Consider the following 20,061-nt stretch of genomic DNA (forward strand, 5'->3'; position numbering starts at 1 on the left):
AAGCTTGCAAGGCTAGGTGCGCTGCCTTGAGTAGATTGATATGGAAATGCGGATTAGACATCTGCCACCTGCCGCTGCCCTGCATGTCTTGAATGTATGCTCCCCATCGGTCTAGGAAGGCGTTGGTAGTTAGTCGAGAAGCTGGACTGAGGAACGAAAGACCGGCTAACAGATTCGCTTATTGTGTCCTCCAGGATAGGGCTTTAACCATGGACGGAGTGACTTTGATGAGGTCATCAAAAGACCCCCTCTGCCTGTTCCCATTGTCAGTTGAGTTCTTCCTGGAGTCGACTCATATGTAGACGGTAGATTGAAACTAATTTTGCTAAGGAAATTAGCTTCAATTGCCTGTATGATGGGGTATACACTTTTCTGAGAGTGGTATCGCGTGTTCCTACCAAGAATTTTTTCAGTGTAGGGCCAGCTCGCTGAATAGGGTTGTGCAGGCAATTCGGAACTCTGTGCAGCCCGATCAGAAGATGCCTTGACTAACCAATCATCTAGATATGGGAAAAAGTGTTTTTTTTAGGTTTCCTCAAGAAGTCTGCCACAGGTGCAAGACACCTTGTGAATATTTGAGGGGCAGACTTCAAGCCAAAAGGAAGAACCTGGAACTAGTAATGGGCTGGCAGCTACTTTGAATCTTAGGAATTTCCCGTGCAATGGGTGTATGGGGATGTGAAAATAAACATCCTGGAGGTTGAAGGTAGACTTACATCCCTTATATAGGAGTAGCAGAATATCCTGCAATTTAACCATGCAGAATGACTGAGATAGGTGTTGAGACTTCTCAGGTCTAGAAGGTTGCCTTTCCTACAACTTGTGGACGAAGAAGAAACGGGAATAGAATCCCTTTCCTTGTTGTGATGCAGGAGCTCTTTCGGCCCCTTCTTGAGCATGGTTATAACCTTCAACTTGAGAAGATGTAGATGTTTCTGAATGGATGTTTGAGGTGGGATTGGGGGCTGGATGAATGTATGGATAAGGTTTAACACACATTGGTCTTTCATTATGTCCTGCCAGCGTTGAATATAGTTGGATATTCTTCTTCCTAGCCTGAAAGGGGAGAAAAGGGGAGTAGCCGGAGCCTGTAAGTGGTCATTGGAGTCAGCAAGTTTCTTTCCTTTGGCGTCCTACTCCGCTCTCTTGGAGCTGGCCTATTGAAGGCTGTTTGCAGTGACTGCCTTTGTGAGTACTGGAGACAAAACTGCAGAGAGGCAGATGAATAAAAGGGGAAACAATGTTGTTGGTAACCTCCTCTGTAGGGCAATTTACGATATCTAATTGAGCCTATTGATTTTGCTGTGTCAGTGTCCGTTTTAATTGTTTGTAGTGCTTCATCAATAAGCTTGCTGAAAAGGGCTTTGCCATCGAATGGCAGATCCAAGATCTTGTTCTGGATCTGCGGCTTAAAAAAGGTAGCTTTGAGTCAGCCATGACGCCTTAACACAGCAGCTCCAGCAGACTGTCTGAACCCCGCAGTGCCAATGTCCATGGCACAATCCATCACCTCCATTGATGGGCACCACTACTTTGCTACAGGTTACATAAGTACCTCTAAAACCCCCACAGAGAAATCTTACTAGCATATGTGCTTGTAACCTGTAGGTTCAATGCAGTGCTCGGCTACAGGAACGTTAATTAATATTATTTAAAAGAAGCACAAGGAAGTGATAAAACCAAGGTGTGCTGCACTAGTAAGACGGTGCTGATGCTCTCTTCCCCAGAGCTAGCACACGCACAGGCTGACAAAATACTATATTTAGACTAACTTCAAAACGTTTCACAAACTGGATGTGTGTTGAACAGGAAAGCACGCATGCAATTTTCGAAAAGTAAGGAGACGTGCAAACATACTCCCTAGTTAACACCTGCCTCCATGAGGCATTCATTTTTCGTGGAAAGATCAGTAGATGTTGTTTTACATTAAAAACCATGAGTTACAGCAAGGGAATGTCCACCTAGCGCTCACAGAATGCCACTTTTAATGCAAAGTAACACAAAGCAGCGTAAAGCGCTACTTGCATTACCTTATTACGTTTGGGCACCTTACCTATCTAAAAAATAGTTTATCAAGACTTTGCACCTGTTTGCATCACTTATGTATGACTTCGCACTGAATTAATTTCATACTCAAGTCTCGAACTTTTATGATAATTCATACCTATGACCAACAGATAATACACTGCAATAAGTGAATTAACCGCTGCAGAAATAACAGTGAAATAACAGTAAAATACCAGCAAAAACCCTGAGTCTGGAAAAATGACGTACTTCTTCGCAACAGATACCTTTTAGCTATGTTAAAATGTGGTCTCGTTTGGAATACTAGTAAGCCAGAACAGTAGTTTAAATAAAATTATACATCTAAATCAGCCTACTTGGCATCATCTTTGCACCAAAAGTATAGTGTGTGCTGTTCGCAAACCTACATAAACATGGCACCCTGTACTCCTTGGCCGCTTACAATTTCTTTTATCCTCAACAGGCTCTATTTTCATGCCTTGGTAGGTCCGGACATAACACCACAGCCTTGTTTTTATTTTTATATATTTTGCACAGTCAAACTCTGGGCTCTGCGAAGATGAATGACCATAGCAGTCTTGGAGAATGGGTTCACGCTTATAATAATTTAAATGTTCTGCTGCAAAATAAGCTTATAAGAAAGCACCATCATAAACAGGATCTCTTCTTGTGCTTACCCAGCATCCTTTTCCTTAATAGACTAGCACTGTTCAGTAGAACATATCTGACAGTCCAGTCAGGGATTCTAGTTCACATAGCATATCAATATCAATCATTCTTTAACACACGTCCTTATCACAGAAGATTGTGCACTTATGTAGTCTTTCAGTTTAGGTTACTCATGGGTAATTTTCAGAGGGCTGTCGATTGCATACATATCTACGGCTGCTACCTGCCCTTTTCACGGTGCCTTACTGGAAGTTTAGAGGATAAAGATTTCAGAAGCACACTGCTCAGTTCAGGCGCTGTCTTAACACTTTTTGATTTCTGAATAAACGTATATGTTTGGCAATCAAAATGTCAGTGTCCTTTAAAACCAGATTAAATACCTAGCAATATCCTTTATGTTAAATGATTAAGAGGAGCAAGTGGGAACATGGGGTAATGCCCAGATTACATACCTACAATTCTCATAACAAAGACTTCTCATCCTTCTCTCAGTCCTTTGTCATCTAGCCCATTTCCTCCCTCCCAAAATCTCCTACCCCTTACCTGAAAGGGATTTTTACTGCTTGAATAGAGGTACAGAATGGCATTAGATGCGACTGGTCTGACCATCCGCTATTACATTTCTACTGACTGGCACCCACAAGACATGGTCACCTCATCCTGTGATTCCCAAACGCTGGGTTAGAGACACCAAGAACCTGGATCACGGGGAAACTGGCTGCCCGCTGTGAGGCTGACCTCCCCACTTCCCCCCTCACGTCTCCACGGTCAAAAACCTCATTGACCATTACTCCACAACCATATCCAACATTCTCAAAGACCTTGCTCTGTTAAAACTAAAAAGAACCCGGATCAAAGACAGGAAGCCCTGGTTCATTGGATCCCTCAACAATGAGAGGCGATCCCTGAGGCAGGCTGAACGCAACTGGAAACAGCACCCATCAGCAGCCCATCTACACCTTCTCTGCCAGTCCAGAAACGAATACAATAGTAAAGTCTGCGACTCAAAAAAATAATTCCTTAGAACCGAACTGGAGAACGCCAAGAATAGACAATGCAAGCTATTCAAACTGGTCAAACACCAATCTAAAAAACTGGCTAAAACCTCCAAAGAAACCCCTAAAGCACAAATAACTTGGGAAGAATTTTCCTCCTTCTGTGACAAAATCTCTGCCCTAGGAAATGATCTTAAATCGGCAACGCTCTCTCAAACCTCACTGGCTCCACCTCTTCTCTCTGCGCTGCCTTCCCAGACTTCACCCAAAAACTAAGCACACTGGTCCAACTTCAAAGTCTTCGAGGAACATTCAGTCTCAAAAACTCTGTTTTCCTTAAACCCGAAAATCACTACAACGATCCTCTACCCTCTAACTGCCTAACCACCGCCTCTCAAGCCATCATCCCCTTTTGGATTCCTTCCTACAGGGAACGATACCTGACTCTCTTAAAGCCGGCCAAGTCGTCCCTATCTTAAAAAAACCTACGCTGGATCCTACTTCCCCTTACAACTATAGACCTATATCCAACATCCCACTCTTAGCGAACGTTCTTAGAAATGCGTACAGTAGCAGCTGAGCCAACACATCACCAACTTCCACCTACTAGATGACTTCCAATCCGGTTTCAGACCTGGTCACAGCACTGAAGCTACCGTCCTACAGAGTGGCTGCTCCTCCATAGGGGCGTGGGGGCGTCGCCCCACTGCTTTCTCTCAGTGCGAGAAGGCAGAAACATTAAATGGTAAAACTACCATTTTATGTTTCTACTTCTCGCAATGCGAAGAAAGCAGAAGTGCCTGGAGTGCCTGGTTGTGGGAGGACGGGTGGGCGGTGCTGCTCACGGGCAGGGGGAGGGTGGCTTGCCCACTGTTGTGGGTGCTGACTGGTCGCACCAAATGTGCGCAGGCAGGACAGTAAAATATTTACACAAATTCAAATCACCGTGGCCATAAAGCAGCAGCTCCCCTGCAGGGAAGGGGTGGCAAAGACATTCAGGGAAAACCCTGTGATGCCTGCGAAGGAAGCTGAAGGTCAAGGGATGGCATAGAGCTGGCACTGCCCCTGTTGCAGCAGGCATAGGGAAGGTACGTGGTACAAGCATTTCAAGGGCAGGTGTGAGAGGGGAAATAAGAGGCAGAGAAAGGGGGTACACTAACCAAGAGGAGAGGCAGGAGTCAGGAGCGAGATGGAAGGGGGGAGGAGGCAGAGTGTCTGACTATTTGTCTGCATTATAATTCCGATTATAAGATCCGTTTGGGTGTCTCTGCTTTACAGTTTCAAGACTGAGATGTGTCTGCTTGTTAGTTGTGTATTTGTCTGTCTACTTGGCAATTCCCAGCAGAGAGGTGTTTGTACACCTGTGAGTGATCATGGGTCTCTATGGAGCTGGGAGAAGGTACAAGCGCAAAGCTGTGTGAAGTGAGGCGAGGAGCAGTGACCGATCTATGTTTATTTGACCCAGCACTAATTGCTTCATTAACCTTCCTGCTTCCTCAAATTTGCTTCAAAATGCACCGTTTATCAACTCTTGCTATGCTCGCTCGCCGCAGTGTAGTACGACAATAAGGTTATGTTTCACCACTTTCAAATGTCACCAGCCGCCACTGATCCTACACATCGAGGATGATGTCTTACAAGCCCTTGACCAAGGCAAAACATGTCTGCTAATCCTCCTTGACCTATCCTCTGCTTTCGATACGGTTAGCCACTAAACACTCCTCGAATGCCTCAAACTCAGAATGGGACTGGAGGGCACCGTTCTAGAATGGTTCAGGTCCGTCCTCCAGAATCGTTCACAGAGAATCCTAATCCTTATCCGCTCCCACTCCGATCACGGTTGGAGTTCCCCAAGGATCAACCCTGTCCCCAACCCTCTTCAACCTTTACCTTGAACCGCTCACAGAGGTGCTTCGACCTGCCAATATCGTCTACCAAATGTATGCCGACGACACACAGATCTACATTAAAATCTCCTGAGGACATTTTCTCCCTTAATGAGGCATTGAAGCGGACTGTGCACTGGCTCACCTCTAACCAGCTCAAACTTAACGCAAAAAAACCTGAATTTCTCCTCACCTCAAACAAAAACAACCCTGCATTCAAGAATGGCTCAAAGCTATCACAGCGTTAAACTGCACCCTTATCATTGTAGACTCTGCCAAATCACTTAGAATAACCCTTGACGGCAGCTTGAATATGCGTGGCCATATCAATTTGATGGCCAAAACCGCCAGATTTCACCTGAGCTACCTTAGAAACTTGAAACCCTTCCTCGACACTCCCGACCTAAAAATGGCAATCCAGGCGCTAGTCATTTCCAGACTAGAATATGGATACTCCACCCAAGAGCTTGTTGCCCTCACTGAAAGCTTGCTTCAACGCCATCACCAGACTCCTAACTGGTTCAAAGAAATTCGACCACATCTCTCCCCACTTGAAAGCTCTAAAATGGCTTCCTCTGATGGCCAGGATCCAACTTAAGCTGGCTTGCATCACTCACAAGGCTCTATACTCCAATTCCCCGGCATATCTGGCCCAGAAACTCGTGATATCCGGAGGTGCCAGAAGTTCCCGTTCAGTTAGAGATCTTATGCTCCAACTGGCATGCCTGCAGGGAAAAAAAGTACAATCGGGCGTTCTCCCGGCCGCACCTATAATCTGGAACTCACTCCCGCCCGCCATCAGAAGACTTCCCTCCTGGCTCGCTTCAAAAAAAGAGGCCAAAACTTGGGCAAATTCCTCCCCTAATGCTGGCTTTACATGCACCACAGTGTCCCTGTTCCACCCACTATCTCAGCATTATCCACGGTCTTCCTGGATGATATTCACCCACACTGAGTCTGTTGTTTTAAATGTTTCCTCCTGTTTTTTTTCCCCCACAGGTATCCTCGGATTGAAACTGCCTGCCTCTTTGTATAATGTATCTCCCTGTTTGTATCCCAACTGTATCCCCCTCCCCTCTTTCCCCCAAGTCCTTTGTTTACCTCCCATCTATCCTGTAAAGCGCACTGATACCCTTACGGGTCTGGTTCGTGCTCTACTAAACTCTAAATAAATAAAACAAATAAATATATCTTCTCGGAAAGGACTTTGTGAATTAATGAAGAGTTATTTCATGAGCTGGCTGGCATCACCATTAAATGACTAAAACGAGGGAAGAGAACTGAATGCAATCCATATTACTTGTAAGGAATTGTTCAAAACGCTAAAAGCCCCCTCCCTTGGTGTACATTTTGAGTGTACAAACAACTGCTACAAAATGCCAGCCATGGTGCAGCCACTGTATAAAGATTGGCTGGTGGGTCTCCACATTTTGATCACTCAAGCCCTGTAATGGTTGCCCACTCAAAATTTATTTTTTGCGAATTATTCATCTGTGCTCCACACTCAACTAGGCTCTTCTAGTGCACACCCATGTGCTGCACATGCTTAGCTGTGCTGTGTCTACCTTTCAAAAATGTTCATCATACTGGACAGCCGTGGCATGGCACCTAGCATTGTCCTGCACAACACCAGTGAGGCAAAATATTCCATCACTAGGCTAGAGAGGAAGTGAAACTAGACATGCAACCACACTTTTGGAATCAAGATAGTGATGAAAAAAGGAGGAAAACATCTGGGAACTGTTCAAGGAGGTCACCATGCAGAAACGTCTGAACCTTTCACTAAGTCTATAGCCAATGTTTTTTTGTACCTGGGTGTTACATGTGGCTATACACAATAATTTCCTCCCCTGTGATAATAAAAGGACTAGGGGAGAATAATCTATTTGGTGAGCAGCTCACTTGCACAGGAAGGTCTGGCTAGAGTCTGTCCATGCAATGCATTTATACAACTACAAATTTATTATGAATGAAAATATCCAAAGGTAGGTAACAAACTACGAAACAATGGACTCAAATATAGGTGTCTCATTGTTTAGTACAGCTTTTCCAAGTCTACTAGTTAATATTTTACTTTTCATCAATAGTTCAGCAACTGACACACAAGCAACACTATATTTACTGAGTGCATACCTATTAGCATTTCATACATTATAACGCCCAACGACCACCAATCACATAGTTTGTTATAACCATTCTGCATGAACACTTCTGGAGCAATGTAATCAGGAGTCCCAACAGTTGAATATGCCTGAAATAAAAAAAAATAGCAACTCATGAGAAGCACCTTCGAGACACACAAGATTTAGAATTACAGTATTTAATAAAAGTACTGTTTGTAAAGAGACAATAGACGTGTGAAATGTTATGCATTTCACAAGTGACAGCTATGTCGCTTGCAAATTTCATCTTAAAAAATAAAAAAATGTGTATGTATGGTTTCTACCAACTTTAGCAAACCCATGTGAAATGCTGTGTAACAGAATGTTAACTAGGGTTTAAGGAGTATATCATTACAGGATCAAGGAACAAGTTACTTACCTACCTTTCTTAATGCCTTAGTGATGAATTTTCTAACTCCCCAGAGATTACTTACCTTGTGAACATACAAGGGGCCAGTCTGGATCCAGAAACTTGCTACAACAAGATCCTCACTGTACAGCAACCGTGCTCCCTGATATGACAACACCAGTCTATATATGGCACCACCTGGCGCTGATGTTAGTTCCTTTAGCAGTTACTAGAGCCAACAATAGAACATGGTGGAAGGAACCAAAAATAAGCATCTTCAGGAATACAAGCAGCAAAAGCAAACCATCCAACCCCATCAATCACCACGGGCACTTCTGAATGCATGAACAGAGCCCAGGAACAGTCTTCCAAACCCAGGGAATAAACATTCATCACTATGATGATCTTGGCAGTAGTGGGTGCAAAATGGCATCTCACTAATGATGAGGAGAGGTCATTTACCACTAAGTCATGTACAACTTAGGATATTTCATCTCTTGCTAATAGATTGCTTTATTGTCAAAAGCACTAGTGTATAGACATGATCCTCCATCATGCACTACAAGAAGGATACAAGAAGATACCTTCCCCTGCAGAAGAATATATTTAATACAGGAGGTGGTAATGGAGGATGAAACTAGCTGGTGTGAGTGTGCTTTTAACGGTCAGTCATCTGATTAAGTTAAAGATGTGTATCTCCTACCACAGTCGGTGGGCCGTCATCGCCAGCAGCACTTTGGTGAATACTTGAGGTGCAAAATGCAGCCTGAATGGCGAATTGGTAAAACTGGTATTGCTTGGTGGGGAGATGTCACTGCAAGGCTAAGGGGCTATGTGAGAGGGCAAGACAGGAATGCAGAAGTAGGCATCCTGTAAATCTAGAGACATTATCCAATCCTGCAGGTACGAGAACAAAAGAACCTGCACAAGGAAAGCATTCAGAATGTATCCAGTCGCAGTAAAATATTTTGAAACTGAACATTTAAGGCTCACATTCTTTTCAGGACTTCGTAGGCATAGCAGCCTTTTCCCCTTCCCGTCAAAGACTTCAATCAACCAAATTCTCTATATTTCGGCTAATAAAAAACATATAAGATACAGCCACACAAGTCATAATTAAATAGAATCTAAGCTAAAAGCAACATTCAAATGGCGAATGGAACAATTTGAAGATAACAAAAATGGCTGTAATTGGTATAATAATAACAACGTGCAAAAGAGCATAAATGATACAATTCTCAAGAGGGTCATAATTTTGATGTCTCCAGCAATACAAGGCTGGGCATTAGAACCACATAACTAAACTGCTAGAGCATTCGCATATATTGTATGGGACAGTCATCAAGTTTACAACCCAAACATTGGGTGGCAATTCCCAAAAGCCCCTTTTTCCCTTAAACTCGCCCTTACTCTTGGTCAAACAAATAAAGTTAAAATGCATAAAATACTTAAAAACAACTATTTACAATATAAAATAGTAGCAGCATTGGAGATTAAACCTCACTTGACTGGTCGTCGCATTTTCCATTTAGCTATCAGGGCCAGGAAAGGGAGTTAGCAGCGCCCTCCTTCTAATCGGCCAAAAGTGGCCTAGAAATTTCGCAGTTGCGCAAGCAGATAAAGGTCTTGCGTCTAATTTCAATATGCGCAAGGCCTCTTCAGGGTTTCGGGTCCCAAGTTGTCTGCACACTGGAGCTAGCCATTTGCTCCTTGGTTTCGCATAGTCTGCGCAGGCAAAAAAAAATTGCCTATTGATTCATATTGGCAGGAAAAGCAAGGATAGCTTAGATTGAAATTAATTAATCTGCCAGGAATTGGTAAAAGCATTAATTGGTAAACTACCATGCCTGAACTGGGTATACAATTTCCTATCGGCTGGAACTTTGATGATATCAAAGTAGCTTTCTAAAAGACAATTGATTTTCAAGTCTATGAAAGCGTCTGTTAGGCTGCCATGTTGGATTTTCAGAAGTTTGCTCTGCTCAACCCATGCCCAGTACAATAGCTTGGCTTGGCCTCTAGTATAGGTTGGTGGGCAGCCGGTATCCTGTTTTGGTAAGCCAATGCTTGCCCGAAGACTATCTACATGTTTAATCCAGCCAATCTTTTTGGTGGCATCCAAAGCAGAGACCTTGCAGAAAGCTGCAGCGTACGGTGCCAGATGAGGAGTGGTAACTAATCTATGCCAAAACAGCAGTGGGCGAAACCTCGCAAGATCATTGATCGGCTTAATTCCCCAAGTCAAGTTTAAGTTGAGGGGTACTTTGAGGAAGGGATACCAAGTTTCAGAGGAACTTGTTCTCCACTGCTAAAAGATAACTTACATTTGCTGATCCACACAACTCTGCCCCATAAAGAGTCTAATTATACGCCCTTCTGCAAAGTGGTGCGAACAGGCGGAAAAACGTGTGAAACGTCAAGAAAAAGCACAACGTACCCAAACTAAAGGACCTGCAGGTCCGAAGTGATCACCCTCTATGACCCTGAAAATGAGGCATCATCCCACTGACAATAAGATCATGGTCGGGGAGGGGCACATAAAGTGGTTTTGCTGCAGTTGCCTCGGCAGCTGCTGAAGTAGAAGTAGAGTTTTGTTGTTGCTGTTGACTTCTGGAATTCCCCTTTCCACTTTAATGCCAAAACATTAGTGCAGGGCATTGGAAAGGTAGTGATAGATGCCCCTGCCTTACCAGCTCATTTGAAGGAGAAGCATCATAAGCATTTCGTTGAGAAGGACCATCAAAGTAAGCAAGCCATGACCGTGCTCTGCTTAAAGGACTCCTGTTGAAGGAAATGTCCATCAAGGCAACTAGGAATTTTTCTGCAAAACCCATGAAGACCACTCTGGCATGTCTGCTTGGAATGGGACGTTTTATTTTTTTATTTAATTTATCAAGCACATGAATAACCCCTGTAGGGGTATCGCCGCGCTATAGGCAGCATAGCAGACAGTACAAACCAGGAGACCTAAACGCAGAACAATTCTGTTTTACAAAGTTTCCGAAAGAGAAAAAAATCTGAACATTTTCAAAGATGTACCAGTAGCTGATTCCAGTACTGGGGGGCCAAATAGAAGAAGGCTTTACCACCTGTACGGGCTTTCCTGCAATGAAGGATGACAAGCAGGGGAGCAGAAAGACTGTTGAAGCATTAGGGCCAAGGAAGGGGCCTGATGTCAGGATGGACCAGACACCGCAATTTTATAAAATATATATATTCTTGGTATAAAGTGGGCTTACTGTCCCTCCCACCCCCCCATGTCAAATTGGGAAGGGGCAGAGAGACGGATTTGTCCCTTTTGGGGTGGGGATGTGACCAACGCTAGAGTGCAACACCTGGACCCCTGTCTTTTGCCCGAGGCCCCAAATGCAATATCCTTGGTATCTACTAGGCTTTCTACCCCCCCGCCCCCCCCCCCACACCCTCCTCCGGGGGCAGATGTGGGGCAAACACGCCAATTGGTACGGGCTTTCTATCTGCTCGGGGGGAAAAAAACACTTCTGATACTTCTGGGGCGGGTTATACCTTGATGGGTAGGCCACACTCCTTTTTATTTTTTAGCGCCATTTTGCATTACTGCTGTTTAGTGGCCTTTCTGTCCCCTGGTGGAGGCAGGCTGGAGCGAACCTTAAATCTGCCCTATTTAGGGCTGGGCATGCCATGGTAGGCATACCCAAACTACATTTTTTTTATCCCTGGTGTCTAGTGAGTTTTCTGCCGTCCCTCCAAGGTGGAGGGAGAAATAAGGTGTAGTTACCCCCCCTCTACCCCACAGAGGAGAGGGTAGAAAGACTGTTTGCACCTTTTAGGGGTGGGGGACTTGGCCATGCACATGGTAGGCAGCCTCCACCCCTATTTGTTTTGTAATTAGTTTTACCACCCCTAATGTCCAGTGGGCTTTCTGCACCCCCCCCCCCTGTGGGTAATTGGGGGTAATTGCCCCCACCATCCCAACTGGAGGGGGGGTGAGCAGAAAGACGTTTGAGCCTTTTTTCAGGGTGGGTGACCCATGCTGGGCAGCGCCCACCCCTATATTTTTTATTTTATACCATTCCTGGTGTCTAGTGGGCTACCCCCACCGTCACAAATGTAATGGATATCCCGTTTGCCATATTACAAGTGACACTGGATACAATGCATTTGTAATATGGTGGACAGGAAATCTGTCACGTTTGTGACCGATAATCCCATCCGCCGAACTCTAAATCAGTCCCGAAGTCTTCAGCAGAAAGGCTGTCAATGCTGGGCATTGGAGCAGAACAGCTTTGTGCTACTCTGAAAAGCGGATGCTCTAATTTGAAAAAGTATTCAAAGACATGCTCTAAAGATGTATGAGCCAGAGCTGTTCTATCACATTAGGTCTACCAGAATAACAATGCAAAGTTGTTTTTTCCTGATGGTCTACAGAACTAGAGTGCTTTTAAAACTGCAGAAAATGGTACCAACAACACTTCACACGGACTGGTGGGATGTCAACAACAGTCGCCGAAAGTTGGACATTTGGCCTTCTGCTTGAGTGGCAAAGAGAAACCATGCCAATGTTCCATAATTTCAACACTAGTCTCAGCAATTTGTTTTCCAGTTTTCATTTGTTACATTACAATGCCACTCTATCGTGTGCACCAGCCGGATTTATTTTGCAGACCTGGTATGTGTTCTACTGATATGAAATCTTGATTTTGATGGCTCAGTACCACAGAAGGAGGGACTGGTTACCTCCTTGATTCTGTATGTAAAATAGGTAGGTCATGTGTGTTCTGACCTTGATGTCTGCATCATTGATGTGTTGGAAGGATAAGCTTTTAGGACCCATATCAGTGCCTTAAAGTTCGAGAATATTTTACCTCCCACTATTCCGGTGTACAGGGACTTCTTGTGGATAGGTGTTGGAGGGGGTGCACCGAGAGGAAAAGTGGTGCTTGATCAGATTTTGATTGTTTTGTCACCACTGTAATGTTCTCTTTTATCAACTTGTTATTTAAATGTTGTTTTACCAATAGCCTATGGCTTGGAGCCAGTGTCCAGTTCCTCTAGGTGTGTGAATGTGACACAGAGAAAATAGTGGAAAGCATGCTTCCCATCAGGACTTACTATTCCTGAACTGTGCACAGATTCAGTGACTCAGTAATTTGTGCTAAAGAAATATGTCTGTTTTCTATGTAGGATGCAGCAGAGATTTGTTACATAGCAATGCTGTAGAGTTGAGGGATGGTTAGGCAACATTGAGAGAGAGCGACACACACACACACACACACTAGGTTTTCTAGGACAGGCAGTCTTTGCAGCAGCAGCTGATTTCCTTTTTGGTACAGATTCAGCCTAAATCAGCTGCCTGTTCTAAATAGGGATAAACTAGTATCCCCTAAATGTCGCAGGTGAGCCACCAATGGGGGCATACACTTATAAAATAAATGTCAAGTCACTACCTGAGGTAGAAGGCTAGTAGAGAAAACTGGTAGATCGGTTTGTTGATCATTATCTTGATGTACACCATCCAAGCTCTTCCCCGTCAGAAAGACTATGGTACAAAACCTAGAACTACTGAGCTTGCTCTATTGCTGGCGAGTCCTTCTAAGCAGGAGTGAGGAGGAGAAACATGCATTGAAGAGGAGGTAATCAGATGCTATTCCTGTTCCTGCATGGTGCTTGTGGACTAGGACATTATGGTTTATGATGATGCAGTTGACAAGGCCAGCATCAACAATTATGTTGATAGTCTCATGTTTGCATCTCTTTATTTCTTTATTTCGACAAAGAATTGTCATAAAAGAGCACAGCATAAAACAGTTAAAATAGTTCAGTAAAAAGTTAAAAGCAGAAGTATTAAAACCAATTCATAGTAGTAACTTGTTCTAATACATATCAGTTTGTCTCTCATGCCCAAATAAAATTGAGGTGCCAGCCCCAAAACAGTTATGTAGGTATGTTCTCTGTGTCCTAGTTTATAGATTAACCCGGAGTTGCCATCTAATATTCCACATTGCTGCTAGGAACTTATTGACAGCGAAGACCACAACTGGTGCAGGATCCGACTTTAAAATTCTGAATGCGTTTATACAGTGGATTATCCACAGGGTTTTACAGATCGGGATGATCCACCTCCGTCTCGGGTTCCGATAAGCTGGACAAAAGAAAACAACATACGCCACATTTTCTAAGTCTGCGGTGCACCCTGGGCAGTTCTTGGAAGATAGTGGGCACCACTTGGAGGTAAATGATCTTAAGGGTAGCGAACCATGCTGCAATTGGAGAAAGAGCTTCCTCGAGACAGCAGGGGCAATGTCATCTAGGACATGCTCAAAGTAGTAAGAATCTTTGGTCAGTAGGAACGTGGCTGTGAGAGTGCCCGACTGGGCGCCAGACAGTAAAAGAGCCCTTTTGTTATTCCGGTACAGCTGGACCAGTTGTTTCTGTGAAATTCCAGCACAAGTATTAGTGCAAGGCCAAGCTTCTCGAATTCCTCTCTAACATGCTTAAACCAGGCAAGTTTACACACATTAGGCAGCCCTAGAACTTCGATTAACTCTTGCCTATATTCGTTCAGCTCTGGGGTAACCCAGAGTCTCCTTCAAAAAGTTAGAGGTCTGAGCGCCAGTTCTTTTTCAATAGGGACAAGGTCAAGTCTTAGCAGCACCAGTGGAGTACTCAGGGGCAGGGCTACCAGCTGCCTTAAGAATCTATTCTCCGCAACCGTGATTGCTGGACCGCTCTTGTAACCCCACAGCTCGGCCCCGTAGGACACTGCCCCACGGGCCCGCAATTTGTAAATTTCGAGTGGTGGTCCAATCGGCCTAGATGATGATTTATTGAAAAGTTTCAAGATACCCCCAGCTATCTGGGTCAACTTAAGTTGCGATTTCAGCTGATGCTGGATCCAAGTAAATGATTCATTAAGGGTGAGCCCTAAGTAATCAAAGGTGTGTACCCTTTCTAACCTGACTCCATCTATGACAGGATTTGGGCGTGTTGTTGCGGGGGGATTAAAGATCATAAATTTGGTTTTTAAGGTGTTTATTTCCAAACCCCGGTCTTGGCAAAAGGAGACAAACACATCCAAGACTCGCTAAATACCCATAGGTGTTTTGGAAAGTAAAAGGGTATCGTCCGCGAACAGGATCGCGGGGATCCGAGACCCTGCAAGCCTTGGTGCGTCACTATCTTGAACCGCATCCAGGTGTGCGATTACCCCGTTGACATAGAGGCAAAACAGGGTAGGCGCCAAGACGCACCCCTGTCTTACCCCCCTGCCAACGGGGAATCGAGCTGTCAATGAGCCGTCACAACCACACCTAACCTGTGCAAAGTTCTCAGCATGGAGTCGTATTAGCATGTTCAGGAGTGGAGGTGAAATACCAAGCTCCCCAAGTACCGTCCACAGCTTTAGACGTGGGACCAGGTCAAATGCCGCGCGTAGGTCGACGAAAACAGTGTATAGTGACCCTCCCCTGATCTTAACAGTTTTCCAGTAAAGCATATATAAGCGAAAGATATGATCAGTGGTGGAGACATTCTTCCTGAATCCTGCCTGGAAAGGGCTCAGGATAGAATGCTCCTCAATCCAGTCTAAAAGACAATTTAAGATCAGCCTTGCAAAAAGCTTTTGGGGCACGTCAATTAGGCTGATTGGCCTGTAGTTGGCTGGGAGCAGAGGAGAGCCCTTCTTGAAAATAGGAACAATCTCTGCCCCCAGCCAAGTACTGGGTACCTCCATGCCTCCCCATATGGCATTAAAAATAGCCATCAAATAGGGGGCCCAAACCACAGGTTGATGCTTTAAAAGATTGCCTGGTAGTTTGTCTAGGCCTGGGGCTTTACCTGAGGGCGGTTTTAGGATAGCAGTCTCAACCTCCCCCACAGTAAACTCAAGATCTTTTAATCCGCTCTGGTTATTAAGTGGTGCCAGCGGGTGCAGAGAGGCCGGAAGGGTGTCCGCCCGGTATAAGGTGAGGAAATGCTCTTCCCACACCTCGGCAGCAATATTAGGGGCCACGGCCGCAACCGGTTCAGCCGAGCCGGTGTTTACAATTTGCCAAAAATTCCGGGCGTCTCTTCCTGCTAGGGTCGATGTTAGATTAGCCCAATGATCCACCTCCCACTCAGCTTTTGCGTGATGGATTAGCATCCTATATGCAGCCCTCTTTACTTTGATCAGTGCTCTATTATGATTTTGTTTCAGTGCACTGAGGAGCTCTAATTTCGCCCTTTTGCATGCTGGGTTAAACCAGGTAGGTTTATTGCCTGTTTTTTTCCCTTTTCCCACGGGATTAAGGGTCTCAGCTAAACTAGTGGTCAGTTCCTGATAGGAAGCCCCGAGCTTAGCAAATACTGAGGGGGAGGTGACTTCAGAGGTCAGGGCAGCGACAGCTTCCAATGCTGTGGCCACTTGGGCATATATCTCTGCCACTAACTCTGGGCGGATTACTGCTTTGTCTCATCTAATTCTTCGTCGATTACTGGAGAGGAGTGCCCGGTTATCTGCTCCACTCCCTCAATTGAGACTATCTTTAGAGCGACCAGGGAAGAGGAAGTCTAAGATCAAAGGATTATGGTCACTTTCACCCCTTACTTCCACCTTAAAGTCAATGACCTTGTGCCAAGCACAGGTCTCGACAAATATGTAATCCAGGCGAGCCTCTTGGCCCGGTTTATTATAGGTGTACTTTGCGGGTATATCCAAAATTACACGCCCATTACATGCCCTCATTGAGTTGTTTAAAGTCAGGGCAAGAATTTGTACAGCCAGCGGCGTCCATGACTTAGAGGGTGACCCACAACCGGAGGTATTTTCCAGTAGTCATCCTCTTCCAAAATTGCGCCATCCACCAGATCGGTCATTGGCTCAAAGTGGGAGTTAAGGTCACCAACTACCAAAAAAGTGGCCCCCTGAGGAATCCTGGTTAGGAACGATGAGAGCTTGTCGATGGTTTTAGACTCTGCTACGAAGCTCACTGGTCTAGAATAAACATTACCCAGAGCGAGACTGGAGGAGACAGGCCATTCCAGTAGGATGCATTGTACATCCTCCGATGTGGTCTCCAGAATCCTAGCGCTACACCCCAAATGAGTTTTCACCCAGATTGTTAAACCCCCGATGGCCTTCCCTTCCCCCCCACTTTGCGGGTACAGAAAAGGAGGCAAAACCGCACCTAAATTGTTCCTCTCTTGCCCAGGTTTCCTGAAAGAAACACATCATTTGTGTCAATAAAGGGACCCCACTCTGGACAGGCAAATTTGTTGCATAGGCCTGCAACGTTTCAGGACAAGATTTTAAGCGAGGATTTACCAATGGATGCCTTTGGGATTGGCATAGAGAGAACCGTCGCCCTACTTGGGGAGCGCCCTATATTAGGAATGGCGTCCTCCCTCTCAGGGGGGGTCATTGATGAACCCACCCGGTTCCCCCTGCACTTCCCCCATGTCTATGTTCAACCCATTCCCCTCCGCCAGAGTGCGCTGTTGGTTTGTTTGACTTTCTGAGCCATCTCGTCCCCCTGGTCTATTTTCAGTTTGAAGTCAATCGACCTGATCCAAGGAGCTAAATCTATTGTCATGAAGGTAGTTACCATGCATGGGGTTAATGTGAGTATTATACCTAAGCCCTCCGATGTAACTCCTTGGGCCCACCCTTGTCCACCCATCTTCAACCCCATCTCAGCTGGATTACTTAGGGGTGGGTAAAAGAAAGATAATGGGCGGGTCTGAATTGTGGTGCCTTTCAGTACCACCCACCCAGTTACAGATGTGAGAAACTAACCAGGACGCAGTCCCCGTTAATATTTTTAATTGTTTGACCCCACCCATGGGACCCTTCTGACCATGACAACTTCGGCTGCCTGATGCGGTGGAAGGGGTCTATGGGTGTTCAATCAGCCAACCACTTTATTTTTTAGGGAAGAGAACGATTCAGGAATAGAGCCACTGAGCTCAGGGACACCAGTTAATACCACTACTAGGGGTGCCGCCTCCGGGGGCAGGTTGACTACCTTGCTCCACCTTGCATGGCCCCCCTCCGCAGTGGGCCGCTCGGCAATCTCCCGACCCATGCCACTGCTTCTGGAGGGATTATCTCTGGCCCCGCCCGCAGGTGCCTGGGCCAACACGGGGATGATTACTGGAGACAAGTTAGTGGAAGAGGGGGGAGAGGGAACTAAAGGTACCCCCCCGGCGCCATTATCATGGTCCTTGTGTACAGTTGGGACTGATTTAAGATGATTCATCATCTCCCCGGTGGAAAGTTCAATGGTTTGAAGCCTACATTCAATAGAGTTAAGTCTGTCCACCAGAGGGTTAAGCAAAGATTTCAGGGTGGTGCCCATGGCAAGGATCAAGTGGTCACCCCCTGCCTGCAACGAGTCCCCAAATCTAAATGCAGTGGGCTGAGCTGTTACAGAGACCTGGGGAGTTAGGTTTGTGGCAGCATTGATTACAGGGGGAGCTTCCCTATTTTCAGCTTGACTCGTGGGATAATTAGCTTCTGTGTCCTTGTCTATTTTCGCCTTTTTCCCACCCCTCGCCTGGGCGCCACGTTTCCTCTTTGGGACAGCCCCTTCCCTCTCTCCCTGTGACTGTCTGCTTGCTAGATCCAACCCATCCACTGGTAGCCCACGGTTAGCAGTACCAGCAGTAGGTGATAGTACTACCACCTCAGGGACAGTTGACAGGGAAGCCGTAGCCGCTCCTGGGCTGTTCCCGAGGTCTTGGAGGACAGCTGTAATAGTCTGGTCGATACTGTCCAATAAGGCAGTGGAGGGACCCCCCTCCGGCGTTTTAGCACTAGCTATGAGACCCAGGGAGGATCTTCTGACACTGTCAATACCTTGGGAAAGGCATTTCTCAACCACAGAAAGTTCATTCGACAGTATAGAGTTCGCTCTAATCAAGAAACTGTCCAATGTACCTGCAACCATAGTACTTGATGACGTGGCCTTACTCCTTGTCTCACGGCCCTCCATAGTTCACGGCTACACAGGTCCTCAACACCCAATCAGGTAAGTATCCTCAAGAAAATCAGAATCAAGAGGGATGGCCCGGTCCGGTCCTGCACGGTCTGTAATGGGCTAGAACGGGCCAACCTTTGGCCAGGACTTTCCCCGGCGCGCGCCCGCGGATAGGGAGGAGTCTAAATAGCGGAAGGTGGGGGCGGGAAGAGGACCAGCTGCGGCAGATCACAAGCCGCACTGCACGCTGGTTCTCGCAGTCCCGCGGTGAGGCAGTGAGGTGAGCGCCTACTCCAGCTCCGGTGCCCTCTCCCAGTTCAGCAGCCCCCGAGCACTTTCAGTCTTGCCACCACGAGCGGCTCCCGCGTAGCGGGGGCCACGAGATGCAACGTCCTTGAATGCCCAAAATCCGGCAATCCCCGCAGTCACCAACTCTCTCCCTCTGAGGCGAAGCACAAACGACATCATGTATCATGTATAGTGTTAGCATTGTGAGGAGGGCAGTCAGTCAATGGGATGGGGTACATTATCTGGTGGCAAACCAGGTGTCTATAGCTTAAAGACAGCCAACGTCTTTTCTCATCTCAAGATTTTAATCTTCCACTGCCAGCAGGAGTGTGCAGTTTGAAGGAAAAAAGAGATAAAGAAAAAAAAGAGAAGGAAAAAAAATCCAGCATTAGGATGTCCGAACACATGCACTTCTCTGATCCCTATGTGGAACCATACAAACTGAGTTTCTTTCTGCTCATTCAGGGCTATGCATGGAGACGAATTCCTATGCTATTGCAGTCTTAACATATAATGAAAAATTTGGAGGTATTTTAATATTTAACACATTTTCCTAATATTTTGCTGCATTTCGGATATGGACAGAATGTAGTTTTCACCATCAATTATGTAATGTTAGTGCAGACCATGAAATTGTGGCAGACTCGGTTCATGGCTCATTGTTCATTTGATACCAATAAATCAATCAACAGATTTGTAAAGCGCTTCTGGTCACCAGTGATGGTATGCAGCCGCAGGCAGGGTTCAGTT

At 45.7% G+C, this 20,061-nt stretch overlaps 1 protein-coding gene across 1 annotated transcript in view; it reads right to left on the reverse strand.

The window, feature by feature from the left end:
- The window catches only part of STK38L (serine/threonine kinase 38 like), a 339,803-nt gene that overhangs the window by 134,320 nt on the left and 185,422 nt on the right, over window positions 1-20,061 (reverse strand). Inside the window, exon 9 of the mRNA XM_086920198.1 lies at window positions 7,709-7,826. Within this exon, the coding sequence (XP_086776324.1) occupies window positions 7,709-7,826 (118 nt within the window). The remainder of the gene's footprint in view (window positions 1-7,708; window positions 7,827-20,061) is intronic.

The sequence above is a fragment of the Lissotriton vulgaris genome, chromosome 1_1, assembly GCF_964263255.1.
Source record: "Lissotriton vulgaris chromosome 1_1, aLisVul1.2, whole genome shotgun sequence".
Lineage (NCBI taxonomy): Eukaryota > Metazoa > Chordata > Amphibia > Caudata > Salamandridae > Lissotriton > Lissotriton vulgaris.